The sequence below is a fragment of the Pterocles gutturalis genome, unplaced genomic scaffold (assembly GCF_000699245.1).
Source record: "Pterocles gutturalis isolate BGI_N339 unplaced genomic scaffold, ASM69924v1 scaffold4715, whole genome shotgun sequence".
In the NCBI taxonomy this organism is placed as follows: Eukaryota; Metazoa; Chordata; class Aves; order Pterocliformes; family Pteroclidae; genus Pterocles; species Pterocles gutturalis.
The window spans coordinates 78,677-94,302 of NW_010140501.1; the positions used below are offsets into that span (position 1 = coordinate 78,677).

Below are 15,626 nucleotides of genomic sequence, written 5' to 3' on the forward strand. Positions count from 1 at the left end.
CTCTTAATGATCGCTGCTGGAAATAAAATACCGAGCTACATCAATCCTTGATCAGAACCAATTAAGTGGTTCACGTGTTCTTTTCTGAAGGAATGAGAGCCACTGACTTTTCAATTTAAAATTAATTCATTAAACATTTAGTTTTCCACATCCATTACAAGAATGAGTAAATGTCATCATGCTAACATGATATGCTGTATTTTACAGGACATGTTCCTCTGCTAAGACAGGATACAGAAGGCTATAACCCTTCTGAAAAAAAAAAATAATTTTCACTAGATCCTTTCCAAAACACATATGGATATCAGCGCTAGTATTCTGAACATTTTTTCTATCATACTCTGTTTACAGACATTCTTCCTCGTAATCTGTAATTTTAGCAACTCTTTGTACTCCAAAAGTTGCTGCATTTCAGTGGTTGACAATGAAATTCTTAGTCTAGTTTAGGGAAAATGCAGATGTGTAGAACAAAAAGAATGATAAAAAATACAAATTTGTTATAATGAGAAGCATGTCGTTAGGCAGAAGAAGCAGAGAGTGGCTTGAATTAGCTGAAATCTCATTCAGCATAAGCATGGAAAAGCTACGTGAAGTTCAACCTAAAGGTAAATATAGTTGAGTACTTGTGATCAGACAGAAAAAAAATATTCAGCAACTCATCTCTGTCTTCTGGCTATTCTTACAACAAGAGGAACAGTAGTGCACGGATATACACAGATTAAAAGAAAATCCCTAGATATCACTTAATAAAAACTGCACTCAAAAGAAAAAGATATAATCTGGTTTTAAACTTTCTTGAGTTATTGGCATTCCCATTTGTTATTTTTCTCTGATGAGATTTAAATTAATACAAATATACTGAAGGCATTCTTACGTTTATGGAAAGGGGCTCCTCTCTGACCATGGTGCAACCCCAGGTAATCATTCGTTGGCACACTCTAAAAAAACCTGAGGTTTGCTGGTCAGTGTCATTAAACTAGCTGGAACAATGGATTAATGATGACAATTAGCCAATTCATATTTTCCAGTCAGCCATTCTGGACAGCACAGAAATATGGAAGAGGAGTACTTTTTGCCACAAGGTAACAGCTCATTGGGAAACTGTTTTCTCCATGATCTGGATAAAAACAATAACATTCTGTAGTCATTTGATCACTCTTTAAGAATAATTAAAAAAAGGTTTGGCTTTAAAGCAGTGAATATAAATTGCAGGTAGACTTTGCTAAACTTACCTGATACTTTGTGCTTGTGAGATACATTCTAAGATACCTGAGCTTCGTATAACTCCATAAGCAAAAATAATTTAAAAAATGAAAAGTAACGGTCGGAGTGTGGAAGTGTTTAGCCAAGGACATGATTTTACTTCCTTCAGTAGTTCTGTCAACTTCAGAGGGAATGTTCAAATGCTTTAAGTAGGTATAGAAATATCTAGTGTCAAGCACTGGAGTTATATCTCTTTTAATATGATTAATTTCAGCCTCCTAAAATCTGCCCATTCAGATGAAAAGTGATTACTTTTTAAAAACAAAAACTGATTAAAACATTCCATATATTTACAAAGCTGACTGGAACATAGCCACGCAAACACAGCAGAAAAAGGCGGGGATTTACAAGCTGGGCTTTGAAGACTGTCTTTGGATATCTGATGATCTGACTGTGCAACGAGTGATGATACATAGATGGTTTGTAAATGTTTGTACCTGAAATGTTAGGAGTATCTCCAGTAGCAAGCTGCCACCTTTGCGAACAGATTGAGCAGACTGAAATAAGAAGGTAGATCTTTGTATTACCCATTAAAGAGATGGAAGTGTGTTTCCCAAGCTAGGGAGCTTTCCTGTGCTTACAAGAAATAAGAATATTGCTCTGACTCCAACTGTTGTTTCGCCTGACTTGAGGTAAAGTTTTGAGGTTACAAAAAACCAAAAAACCAACAAACAAAAAAAAGGCTAGGATGTTGTTTACATAATTAATCTGAGTAGAAGCTTTCTAGCTTTTCCTGCTATTTATATTTGAAATGGCAATCAGAATGAGCAAATATGCTGTTAGGAGACCTAAATCCACTTTTCTCTTTCACTTTTCTAGTTTTGAGCAAGGATTCCTGTTCTACCTGGGGTGGAGGGCATTTTTCTACCTTTGATAAATACCAGTATGACTTCACTGGGACCTGCAACTATATCTTTGCAACTGTATGTGATGAAACCAGCCCAGACTTCAACATTCAGTTCCGTCGCGGGCCAGACAAAAAAATTGCAAGGATCATTATCGAGCTGGGACCCTCTGTTATCATTGTTGAGAAAGGCAGCATTTCTGTCAGGAGTGTTGGGTAAGATTCTGCGATAAATGGGAAAAAAGTGTTTAAAGAAGGCAAGGAGACATATAGCAGCTGCACTAATGAGAACTACTTTGTATCAAAAATGAATTAACAAATTATGGAAGTTAGCACACCTAACTGGACTCTATTCCCATTTCTTCCTGTCAAGCACTCTCTAGATAAATATTTCATTTGCAGTTATATGAATCAAGCTTAGATTACACTTGTGTAGTCAAAGGGGTAGACTAACCTTCTCAGACCAAAACAATTTTCACACTGAAGCTGCAGTCTCCTGGATACTGCCAGTCTGCTTATGCTTATCTATGCTACAAGCACAGATAAAACAGCTTATCCACGTTAGTAAATATCAGTTGAAATTCCTGTGTTTTTCGTAGAGTTCATTTGATTTGAGACTTAGATAACCCTGAACCCTCTGTGCTAAAGGGCACACATATATAGGGTACAAGAGAAACTTGGAATTGTACAACCAACAGAGAAATATTGGAGGGGCTTACAAAGACATCCTTGTATATGAGACCACTGACTGTTCCTGTTATTCCAAGGCTTACTATGTCCAGAAAACAGCTGTTTTACTGAGGAATTACAGTGATGCAAACTTTTGGGTTCTGCATCATTCATTCTTCTAGACAAATTGGTCCCTCACAAGGAAATTTCTCCAGGGAAGTTTTCAGCATTTTATCAGATAGGCAGAGGAAATTCTGTCTGTGAGTACATGAGGATATGGGAAATAATTGAATGTGGACTGTCTGTACCTTAGTATACTTACCTGGGTACAGTAACCGTAATGACAAAAAGAAAACTTGCAGCTGTACCTTAATTTAGCAAACTATTTAGAAAAACTTCCTTTATTGGTTTATATTCCAGGAAAACTATATAAATCTATGGGCCTAACCCAAGTATTGGAATTCAGCCGCAAGGATTAAAACCTAATTCTGCTACAACATTCCCATTATGAGTTTCTCTACCCTTGTCAGTCTTCAGCTGTAGCAGTAATTCCTATCTTAAAAGGTTGTAGTCCATAAAAGCTCTTCAGGATAATCAACAACAGTTCTACCACACAAACTGTATTGTTACAAGCTCTTAAAACGTATAGCTATACCCTAATAAGACCAAACCAAGTGAAGATGCCACATCCTGTGCAAACTTTTTTCACTAGTATAATTAGTATGCAGCTGTCTCCTGGTGATTCTTCTATGAAACTGCTGGCACTGATTTTCAATCAACAGAAATTTCAATGTATTTTGAAATGTTTCAGTTACAAAGGAAAAAAATACCAATTTCATGTTGCTGCAAGTACTCAGATTGTATGTGTATTATATCTAAAGAAGATAACTAATATCTTCATAATATTGGTATGAGAAGGTCACTTTCTCTTCTCACCTTATTACAGTGTCATTAAGCTGCCTTACACCAGCAATGGAATTCAGATAGCACCTTATGGGCGCAACATCCGCTTGGTGGCCAAGCTGATGGAGATGGAGCTAGTTGTCATGTGGAATAACGATGACTATCTCATGGTTAGTAAAATGTTCTCATAAAGCAGAAGAGACAATTCTCACTGACTTACTGGAATGACAAGATCTCTTTAGACTTAATGGGTGCTTTTTGTATATGTTTACTATTTGGATATTTATTCTTTTCATGCATCTTCCTCTTGAAATTAACAACTTTGCTTTTTATACATGCATGATCCTTTCACTTCCAGTATTGGTAGTTAACTAAAGCTACCAACGTTGGATTTGCGGATGCTTTCACTGATTTTAAACTTTCCTCACATTATTCCAGCAGCTACGGTCTTTTGCTAAAGGGATGCTGAAGTAGTTTAAAGTTGTGTAGAATTTAATAGTGCATGCCATAGTTTTGCCATTTCTACTGTGCTTCCCCTGGACATCTTTTGGTTTCAAACATGTGGTACTCCTACCAGCTCCTTTGTGTCTTTCCTTCTTCTGAATCTTTTAAAGTTTTCCCTCCAAAGTCCCTGATATATTTTAGAGAAGAGGATGCATTTTCTCACCATGACTTGTAATATTCATGCCACAAAAGACACTGAATTCTAAATTGTCAAGTTTGCTAAAACAGGGAGATTGTTATGTAATAAATTGTCTGGGAGATTTACCAGCGATACTGTCACATATGACAGCAAATGCTACTGTAATGGGTACACACTATGTTCTACTTATAGTCAGATTATTTTCTCTGATCTAAGGTTTTCATGATAATACATTGATTGTAGCCGGTAGTAATAGTACCACTTTACTCTCCAGAGTAATAGATAATTGAATAACCTTCTTCTGAAATCAGATTTTCTTCCTGTAACCTTCAATTTTTTTGAGAGAGCAAACCTGAAATTTGTGCTCTGTCAACAAAGATGAGCAAGGAAACAGCATCATTTCCTTTGCTCTTTTTTTCTGTCTCCTTAGAATATTATTCCTCCTCAAGTCTCTGCAAATGTCTTAGAATCTTATTCTTTTATTAAATCAAAAAATAGCAACAAAAAAAGAGAAGTTACTATTTCAAAAACTTTTCCTCCGATCAAGTCACTGAAATGATGAGAAGGATCACCTTTAATTGTATGCTTGAACTGAATTTGTTTGAGAAAGGTAATGCTGTATAGATAATTTTACTTAGGGTGATCCTTTTAAATGTTTTTTAAATTTTATTTTAGGTTTTGACTGAAAAAAAATATATGGGAAAAACCTGTGGAATGTGTGGAAATTATGATGGTTATGAATTGAATGAATTTGTCAGTGAAGGTAAGATCTAAGGATGGGTCAAATGGAAGCAGAACTAGTTAAACTGAATCAAGATGGAAATTTAATACTGTATTAACCTTGCTCTGACTGCTCACTCCGATTCAGAATTGAGTAAATACACTCCCGTAGGTCACCAACGTACCTATCATATGATTGTGCTACACACTTATTTGCTATGATGATAATATTGTGGGCTCCTCAGACAGATGATACGGACTCTCTTGTATTTCAGAAACAGGTGGTAAGGGTCACACTGTCTCTCACCTAACTTTCGGAACAGTCTAGGTTCATGGCAAGGCACAGTGAGGGAAAGGATTATGTTAGGCAGGAGCAAGAATGAGGCTATAATAAAAAGAACATAGTGGACAAGAATATTAACAAGCAGTGTGTCCCCATAAGAGTGGATCTTTAGAAGAAAATATTTGGTGCTGAGGACTTGGCATCTGCTCTATATGTGGTTTGTGGGGTTCACTTCAGAGTCACTCTAATATGGTCTCTTCAACTAATGCCCATTAGCAGTTGGAGCTTGTTACACATGCTCTTGGAGCATATCTTCTGGCTTGGTTTCGTCTTACGGGATCTCTGTAAGCCAAGACCACTTCACAATGGAAATCAAACTGTACAGAGTGGGGATGTTTGGAAGATTTACTTTAAAACCACACTGCCAATCTGAACTACAGTGCTAGTGTGGTGACTTTAAATTATGCAGTAAACAACTCTCCAGTCAGCGTAGATAGGTGCTGTTTTCTATACACATCACAGAAAAGAGTTCTAAAAAGTATACAACATTTTTTGGGTTGTGTTGAGTTTAACCCCACATAGAATGATAGAATGACAGAATGGCTTGGGTTGGAAGGGATCTTAGAGATCATCGAGTCCCACCCCCTGCCATGGGCAGGGACACCTCCCACTGGCCCAGGTTGCTCAAAGCCTCATCCAGCCTGGCCTTGAACCCCTCCAGGGATGGGGCATCCACAGCTTCTCTGGGCAACCTGGGCCACTGCCTCACCACCTACACAGGAAAACATTTCTTCCTAATATCTCATCTAAATCTGCCCTATTACAGTTTAAAGCCATTACTCCTCATCCTATCACTACACTGATAAAGAGTGCCTCCCCATCTCTCCTGTAAGCCTTCTTTAAGTAATGGAAGGCTGCTACAAGGGGAAAATATAACAATGGGGGATGAGGAGAAGATGTATGAATTAGCACCTGGCAAAAGATAACACAGCTGGCAGAAAAACAATAACAGCTGTTATCATGTAAAGTAGTAGATGTGCTAGATTAGGAAATAGCTCAGAGGAATGATCTAGGTGATAAAAGTATGATTTACTGAATAGACATCAGGTAAAAGGCAAACAAGGTAGTTGTTATCATCAGGAAGATTAATTAGTAGGACCTTTCACGGTCAAAGAGTGGAATCTGAGTTTTGTTACATCACAGCAACAATTAATGTGGGCTTTTTCATGACAAATTATAACCCTTCCATTCACAGGTAAATTGCTGGATACATATAAATTTGCTGCATTACAGAAAATGGATGATCCGTCCGAGATCTGCCTCTCCGAAGAGATTGCGATTTCCACCATTCCTCACAAAAAATATGTAAGAAAGATTTTGGCTTTTCTGCAGCATGATTCTTAACAGAGGTGGAAAGATAGAGAGAAACCAACAACAGAAAGGCTGTGGTTTCATAAAACTGACCTTCATGAGAAGTAATAAAGTAAAACTTTGTATAGCATGATATGAGAAAGAAAAGGTGTTCTTTGCATTAAAATATATTTTGAAAAAGGCCAGTGGGCATTTTTGAGACTGAATTAGTATAACTTAAATAAAACTACTAGCATTTAGCTCACAGCTTTCTGAAATTTCTTGCAGGTCATCACCGGAAATTCATGGAAACCGGTGAAGCTTTAAAGAACTTTTTATTGAACAGCTAGAGACCTAAACTATACAGACTGGAAGACATTCAGCAATGCTTTAAACATATTGCCAGATAACAGTGTTCGTAACAGGGCAAACCCCTATCAACTGCTATCACTTCCAATCATAGATGAAAAGAAAACCAGCTTACCTGAAACATGATGTATCCATATAACTGGGGTTGAAAGAGAAAGCTTAGCAGTGGCAAAGAACAAAAAGGCTTCATGTTTCTTAGATTTTGCAGATACAGGAGTCAAATCTTACTTAGGATAATTCTGTTAAGTTGTTTCACCAGGGAAACTCAAATTTTGCATTCCCACATAGATTTTGCAGAATCACTGAATGGTTTGGCTGGGAAGAGATCTTTTCAGACCATCTAGTCCAACCCCTCTGCTCAAGCAGGATCAGCTAGAGCACGTGGTCCAGGCCCATCTCCTAGTGAGTTTTCAGCATCTCCTGGGTGGATCTTCCAGGCCGAGGAGATGGAAACTCCACAGTTTCTCCCAGCAACCTGTTCTTTTTTCTACCTATAAGGTCTTAAAGTCACTGTAAACCTCATGGCAAGTACTCATTGCCATCCTCTAAAAAGCATTTAACTTCATATAGAATGATCATGCTCTTTGATTCCATTTGTACTTATTCACAAGAATATGATCTCACTTTGTAATTCTCATGTACTTATTTATATAGAGTATATATGTTACTAGTAATTACAGAATGCTTTACAAGTTTTCTCTAGAAATAGATTTTTCTTATTTTTTGCTTAATAGCTTAATCATATTTTTCTAACAACCCAAGAATCTCTTAGTTTGAACATAGAAACCGTTCCTCTTGCTAAAAAGTTTAGCTTTCACGCTACAGAGGAAGAGCCAGTTCGAATCCTGCTGAGAGTCTCCTTTTCCCAGAACAGAAAGAGAAACATTTGTAGCATCTCTTTAACAAGAAGAGCAGGAATAAAGAACAGGAGTTTCTGTTGGTCCTGTGAGGAAGATGCTTTTCTGAAGAAGGGGCTTGTAAATATTACTTGTATTCACACTGAAAAATTACTTGATCTGGTGGAGAACTTCTGTTGGCTGGGCAGTTTAATCTTTTTACATGGTTTCGCTTTGAATATGGCAAACAATACAAACGTATCAAATGTTTGCTTAAAGGGGAATGAATGTTGCTGCCTTCACATCGGGGATGCTTGTCCTGGAACTGAATCACCATGGGACAACACACTGCCTGCCTGTAAAGTTCTCAGCCATTTTTAAGGGGATTGATGGTACTAACAGAATGGCTTGATTTTCAACTTAATGGGAAGTCGAATTAATTCAACATATCAAGATGCTTCTATTATATAATGGATTTATATTCCCTTCTATTATTGAATTTCTCATGCATTTTAAGTGAAATACATGTTACTAAACTGTAGGAGGGGGAACGCAAGCAAACCAACAAGAAAATCGTAACTAGCAGTGATATTCTATTGTGGTTTTCATATGGGAGAAACACTACTAGGAACAATTTTCTTTCTCTTTTTATTTAGGCCATGATCTGCTCTCAGCTACTTAACTTGGTGTCACCAACCTGCAGTGTGCCAAAGGATGGGTTTGTCACTCGTTGCCAGCTTGATATGCAGGACTGCAGTGAGCCAGGACAAAACAATTGCACTTGCTCTACACTGTCGGAGTATTCAAGGCAATGTGCTATGTCCCATCAAATAGTGTCCAACTGGAGAACGGAAAACTTCTGCTGTAAGTTCAAATACTCGATTCATAGGAGATTGTACTTAACCTTGCTATATCTTACCTAGAGGGAGAATGATGATTAACTGGAATTTAAATGAACCGATAAAAAAGTCTCTACTGAGACAAATAATGCAAATTATTCTTAAGAGAACAACAGTGGTTTTTGGTAAAGCATTAAGAAGGACAGCATGGAAATCTCAAAGGAGAAGGAGGAAGCATGAAATGTAGCACTTATATCTAGATCAGTGACCATAAAAGAGACAAACATCCACCAAGTGAGAACTGTTCAGTTTCTCACACTTCCAACAGGGGTCTGTTCTCCCTCAATACAATTTTTTTCATTATTGTACTTAGCAAATTTGCCAGTAAAGAGAGAGAACTTGTAAATGGCCTCTGAAGTCTTGGAACATTTTTGCTAACGATTGCCATAGCCCCTTTTACTGACTGGAAATGTTCAGTGGTCCATTTTCAGATGTTCAACCTTCTTAACTTATAAATAAATAGGAAGCAAATCTTCCATTACTCTCCAAGCTGTACATGATTAAAGACACTTTTTTTCAAGTGCCTGTTTATTATCAAAGTCCTGATTCCCTTTTTGCAGTCTTTTTGAATCCACCTTAAACTTCAATCTGTAGCCAGTGTTATGGAGCAAGATTCATTGTTTTATAAGAGAACATGCTGATCATAAAAAAAAGTCTAAAGTAATTTAAGTTGATGTTGTTATTTCAAAACCAACTCACACATTAAATTACCAGAGATGTAGCTCACGTCAAAAAAAAGGAGCTTTCAAAATTACCTTGCCTAATATGATCTTGTTCTTCAGAAGCATGTAATTTAATAATATTTTAATTTATCTTGTATGTGAACCTGTGGTCATGGGTAGCAAATTTGTAAAACAAATTGTTTTGACAAGAATATAGCTCTCCTTATCCCTTGATTCTTATTCTGTTTCAAAAATCTTTAAGATTGGCTACCATTTAGATTTTAGCATAATAGTGAAATCACGGTTGAATTTTATTCCTGAAGTCATTGTTTAACTTGCCATAGTCTATCATCTCACCACTGGTACTTAAGAGGCCTTGCATGATTTTGCCCTCCTTGAAACTCCGGTGCTGTATTCTTCTACTCTCCTCTTGATCTTCATGTCCTGGTGCCACTCTTCATTTTTTGTTTTGTATTCAATATTGAGTTTTCTTGCATTCTTTCCTCATACTTACAGAAAACATTACCTACTAAGCTCCATTATTATCCCCAACACTTTAAAATTGCACTTCTTTATAAAATAATTTTTGCCTTGCTCTTCTCTAAGGTTACCCATCTTACATACATGTGCAACCCATTTTATTCTTTGGGTGGTCTGGAACTGGTTTTAATCCTTCAAAATTGTAAACTCCCTGTGGCTTTTTATAGATTCAGTTAAATATTAGTAAGGCACTGTGGACATTCACAGAACTGTAAAATAGTTCATAATAGCCTGGTTTTCTCCAAGTCGTAGCATTTTTCATGTTGCCAGTAGACCGTTACTAGAATTGGTAGTAAAGTGATGAAAGACAAAGCTTTGAAAAAAAGGAAATGGGAACCCTTGTTTCCCAAAAAACCAAAGCTGAGAATCTAAGAATTTGCAAACAAATGCCAAATATACAAAGGTAATGAACTTTTTAGTCTTTGTTGTTTCTGTGTCAGCCTCGTCTCTGTCTATTTCCCTGCCTCACTTATTTTCACTCTTTCAGATGAGGAAAAATCTCTGTTTGAATCACATAATAAAACATGTTCTGAGTTCATATATTAGAATTGCTAGGTAGCTGCATTCTGAAAAGCAGATAATGTCTCAGAAGTGGGAACTATACAGAAGATCAAGAGTATATTCTTTAAATCCTTCAAGCATTACAGAAAATCCGATTTGTGGTAGTTTATTAAACTGCAATATAGCTTGTTTGCCATTCTTCAAGCTTCTAAAAGGAGTTTCTGTAAAACAGGGCATGAAAAATGAATAAAAGCTAGAGTGAATATGATGGTGATGACCAATATTCAGATGATTAATTGAGAACTGAGGCAGGATAAGAGAATGTTAGTGCCAGAAATCACAGTCTTCTCCATCCTAGGTGACAGATGAGAGATTCCTCTATGTTTACACTTAAAAACCTTAACACTTTTCACTGTTTGTTGCAGCTGTGGGAAAATGTTCTGCTAACCAAATCTATGAGGAATGTGGTTCTCCATGTATTAAAACGTGTTCCAACCCAGAGTACAGTTGTTCCAGTCACTGCACCTATGGTTGTTTTTGTCCAGAAGGTATCATTCCTGTATTCATCATCTTCTAAATGACCCATACAAATGGTTTTGGCATACATCCAGCCAAGTGGAATGGACTTCTTAATAATGAACTAGCAGTGCATTTCAGGGCATTGTGCTGCTAGAACTGCCATTTCTTGAGTAACATAATATAACTAGAGTCTGGAGTAGCCATGGTCCTTAAAGATCCTTGGTCACTATTTGCAAGAACAGAGCTGTGAAAACATTTTCCTCACAACAGCTACCTGCTTAAAGTTCTGTACTAGAATATACATTGATTAAGCTTAATTAATTTCCTATCCCAAACCAGTATCTAGCCTTTCAGGGCACCAGCAAGAGGTAGCATATCTCAGAGAACTTCTGCAGTATTATGGGCATTTTGTAAAAACCCTTTAAAATGGCTCAAGATGAACTTCCTACAAAAATTGTAATTATGACTACCATTTGCATCGTTTCTTGAAATTTCAGAACTGAAATATCCTCCAAGGTTACTGTGATATGGGTATTTACACCAATATCGTTACCAGTTTATAGTAATCAAAAGTAATGTGTTGTAAGCTACATATTTAAATCTAGACTTAATACTCTAGGAAATAGAATGTGTCCATTCTGCAAAATTCCCAATGTAATTGAGTGTCATAGCAAAAAAAACCAAAAAATTAAAATGAAAAAAAACAAAACCAACCTAAAACAAACCCACAGCCTGGAAAAATTACATTTAAGCTTACTGTTACTTCAAATTAAGTTGAAATTTCAAATAAAGACAATTGTCTGCACTTTCATATAATGAAGTAGCCAGATGATGTTATCACTTGTAAAGAGTCAGTTTTATTTTAATTAAGAGAAAATGTCCTGCATGTTATATATCTAAGTATTGTCACTGGCTGTGCAAGAATAGCATTCTCAAGCCAGTTTTGGAAGTCATTCAGGCTACAATAGCTAAGTAAGGATACAAAAAAGTAGTTATTTTGTTTACCTTTTTTGGCAGGAACTGTTCTTGATGACGTCTCAAAGAATCAAACATGTGTTCACATTAAGCAGTGTCCATGTACGCTGAATGGGAAAATATATGCTCCTGGTGAGACAATGAAAGCAGCATGTAGGACCTGGTGAGTAGCAGCAGGAACTTTCATGAGAGCATGTAGAATATCCTCACCAAACAGTTGGAAAAATCAGCTTAACTGCAAGTGTCGTACTATCTCTGAGGCCATCTTCTTTGAGTGCCGTGAAGCATACATTTGTAATTGAAGATGTACATGTCTCATTTCCTGATGACTCTGTACAAATATAAATGCTCCTTCAGGCAATGCAAAATAATAGCATTTTTATCTCCTCTGGGAAAGTGGAGGTAAAGTTAGAATGAAACAAATTGCCAGAAAGAAAGTCTAAATACTGGATATCTCAGCATTTCTGGTCACCAAATCAGTGCTGAAAACTAAATCCTTGTTTTGCAACAGAAAGCAAGTACTGAAGAATATTTTTTAAATTTGGAAGTTAAAACAAAACCATGGAATATTTTTTGTGTTACTTCTCTTGCTATCATAATTCTAATAAATAAAATAAAGGATAAATAAAGAAATTTGATCCTCAGAGCTGTAACAATGAATGCACTTTGCATGATTAATCTGTTCAAGAAAGTTTACTGACAGTTCATAAAAGAGTTCAGCAACTTTGAATTAAGATGAACAACTTCAACTGATATACATAAAGAAAATCAAAGCATAGAAAGTATAAGGGAGAAAGTGATACAAATGACATCTTCCATTACTAGGAAGTAGCTGAGTTTTAGAGCATAAAGAAATTTCAAAACTCTGGAAATGAAAGTTCAGAATGTATATGTATGTTACCTTGTGTTCACTAACCAATTTTGCATGTTGACCAGCTACAGCAAACCTCAAGACGGGAGGATCAAATCCTCTGCTGGTAAACAGTGCCTAAGTATGAGAATAACCTTACACAGGATTTCTTATTTTCCTTAGTAAATGTACAATGGGTCAGTGGAACTGCAGAGACTTGCCCTGCCCTGGAACGTGTTCACTGGAAGGAGGCTCCTTTGTTACCACGTTTGATTCTAGAGCATACAGGTTCCATGGGGTTTGCACTTACGTTCTTATGAAGGTAATTTCCTGCAGTCTAGAAACACACAATATTAAATGGATATATTTTAGTCTGTCTTTGGTTTCTTATTGGAGTCCAAACTGAGGTCTTCCTGTGATACACATTTATTCTGCAAATCATTATTGTTCTGACACAGACTTCTTTCACTCTTTTCCTCTAGAGTCCCAGCTTGCCACACAATGGAACCCTCATGGCTGTATATGAAAAGTCTGGTTATTCTTATTCTGAGACATCACTCAGTGCTGTAATTTACCTATCTACAAAGGTTAGTATTTCCTCCACAGGTTCTGGTTCTATCCAGCATTTCAGTAACCAGAGTAGCAAAATAAATAAAGTAATTGCTAGGAGCCTGAACTGAAAAATTATGGGGGATAGATACTGAAGATATGTTCCAGTTCATGCATACACAGTAAAGATCTCAGCTGCCACATCAACTCAGGAAGTATTTACAAAGTGAAAACTGAAAGCAGTATGGAATAACATGAGAAAAACCTTGACTCAATCTTTTCCTTTTATATGGGTCATTGACAATGCACATGCTTAAGTTAAAGAACATATGAATGCCATCAGTACAGATAATTACTTCTGGATTCCATGTCGTTTTCTTACAGGACAAAATTGTGATTTCTCAGAATGAACTCCTTACTGATGACGATGAACTTAAGCGGCTACCTTACAGATCAGGTAAAGAAAAGGGAATACATGTAAAATCTGAATTACCCTAAATTTCTGTTTTACACAATCCAGCATCTTTTCTCTTGCAATAGCCAAGAGCAGAGGTTTTAGAGGAAGGCTAAAATCCTTCTCATTGTATCTGTCCTCCTACAGAGAGTTGTCTGTGGAGAGCTGAAGGGGAAGACTTGCAGACAGAATGCTAGTACACTTACATATGCATTAAAATCATTACTTTGCAATATCTTATGCATCAAAATCTCAACTGCTAAATATCCTTGTTCTTTTAGGAGGCATCACTATTTTCAAACAGTCTTCGATGTACATTCAAATGTATACAACCTTCGGGCTGGAACTTGTAGTTCAAACATCACCTGTATTCCAGGCCTACGTGAAAGTTGGATCACAGTTCAAAGGCAGAACCCTGGGTAAGAAATCTAGTCCCCACACAAAGGAGAAAATATAGGGGGTGTAATTTTGAAAGCTTAGTACTTATCCTTTGAGGTCTCTGGATTCGAAGAAAAAACCAACAAAAATAACTGCATTGGAAAACTGATAACACTAAGAATTTGTGTTTTGCTAACAATTTTACAATGTGTAATATAGTAACCTTTTCATGTATAATATAATACAGTTTTTCATGTTTTACGTGTGCCTTTTCAATATGTGCTTTGCTACACAGTGAAGGGGCAACAAATTAGTCTGTATGGTCTCTACATCTTGGAGCACATGGTTCTTTGAACAGAGTACATCATCACTGTAAACACGATAAGCCTGAGAATCTAAAAGCTTCTCAGTTGATAAGTACCAGATGGACATGTTTATGTTTATTGCACAGTGACATTAGCCACAAAGGCATATCCTGCGTTCTAATTATCTTTGGGGAGTTACACAGAGGCTTTAGCTTTTAAAAATGTCTAAATTTATATTATTTGTCATTACAGATTTTATATACATGAGAAAATGTGTAACTGCAGAAGTATCTCATGGCCTTTCTCTTTTACATGATTTAAAACCACTGAAAAAGCCTTTTTTCTAAAAACAAGGCAAAAACATCTGTATGAATTTGTCATTGAATAGAAGTGGACAATCTTACCTCAAGAAGGCATAGGCTCAGTGGCTGAGTGTGTGCAAAATCAAGATTCTCTGGCTACTTGACCTATAGTAATCATTGACACTCCATGTAGAATTTTTGAATCCATTTTCTTATTATTATAGAATGAAACATGGGCCACTGTGTACACATTCGTTAATTGTCAGCCGTCCCTTGCATTTCTGGTGTTATTAGGTTTGTGTGGCAATTACAATGGAGACACTACAGATGACTTCTTGACTAGCATGGATATCACTGAAGGGACAGCCTCCCTGTTTGTAGATTCCTGGAGGGCAGGAAATTGCCAGCCTGCTTTAGAGAGAGATACTGACCCTTGTGCTTTGAGCCAACTGAATAGTAAGTAGATGGTTCTGTTGTAACTGATCTCTCCAGCTAGCTTTGTCTGACACTTTCATAAGCCCATACAAGGCGAATGAGAGATTTTGAGAGAAGCAGAGACTGAGACGGTTGAACATCACCAGTTCTATCTTCACCAAGATATTTCTGATTTCTAGAGTACGTATCTGGTGAAAGCTTGTCAGATCCCATTCTAGAGATCTGGGATTGAGATGATAAGTGAGAGGGTTTTGGTGGTATTTCCAGTGAAATTGCAATGATGTCCATGGATGTCTTAGACTTGTGGATCAGTGCTGTGACTGAAATCCAGGCTTTGCCTTCTCAAGTATCTATTGCTGTGTTGGTCTTACAAAAAA

The 15,626-nt window shown here is 36.8% G+C and overlaps 1 protein-coding gene across 1 annotated transcript; it reads left to right on the top strand.

The window, feature by feature from the left end:
- The first annotated feature begins 511 nt into the window (after positions 1–511).
- Positions 512–15,304, top strand: LOC104469244 (mucin-6-like). The gene is made up of 13 exons (XM_010083687.1): positions 512–605; positions 2,083–2,323; positions 3,723–3,849; positions 4,998–5,085; positions 6,581–6,690; positions 8,537–8,744; positions 10,908–11,030; positions 12,019–12,139; positions 13,010–13,148; positions 13,309–13,413; positions 13,760–13,832; positions 14,111–14,248; positions 15,109–15,304. Exons 1-13 carry the CDS (start codon positions 512–514, stop codon positions 15,276–15,278), a joined length of 1,737 nt encoding a protein of 578 aa, XP_010081989.1. The 3' UTR covers positions 15,279–15,304.
- The last annotated feature ends 322 nt before the right edge of the window (positions 15,305–15,626 follow it).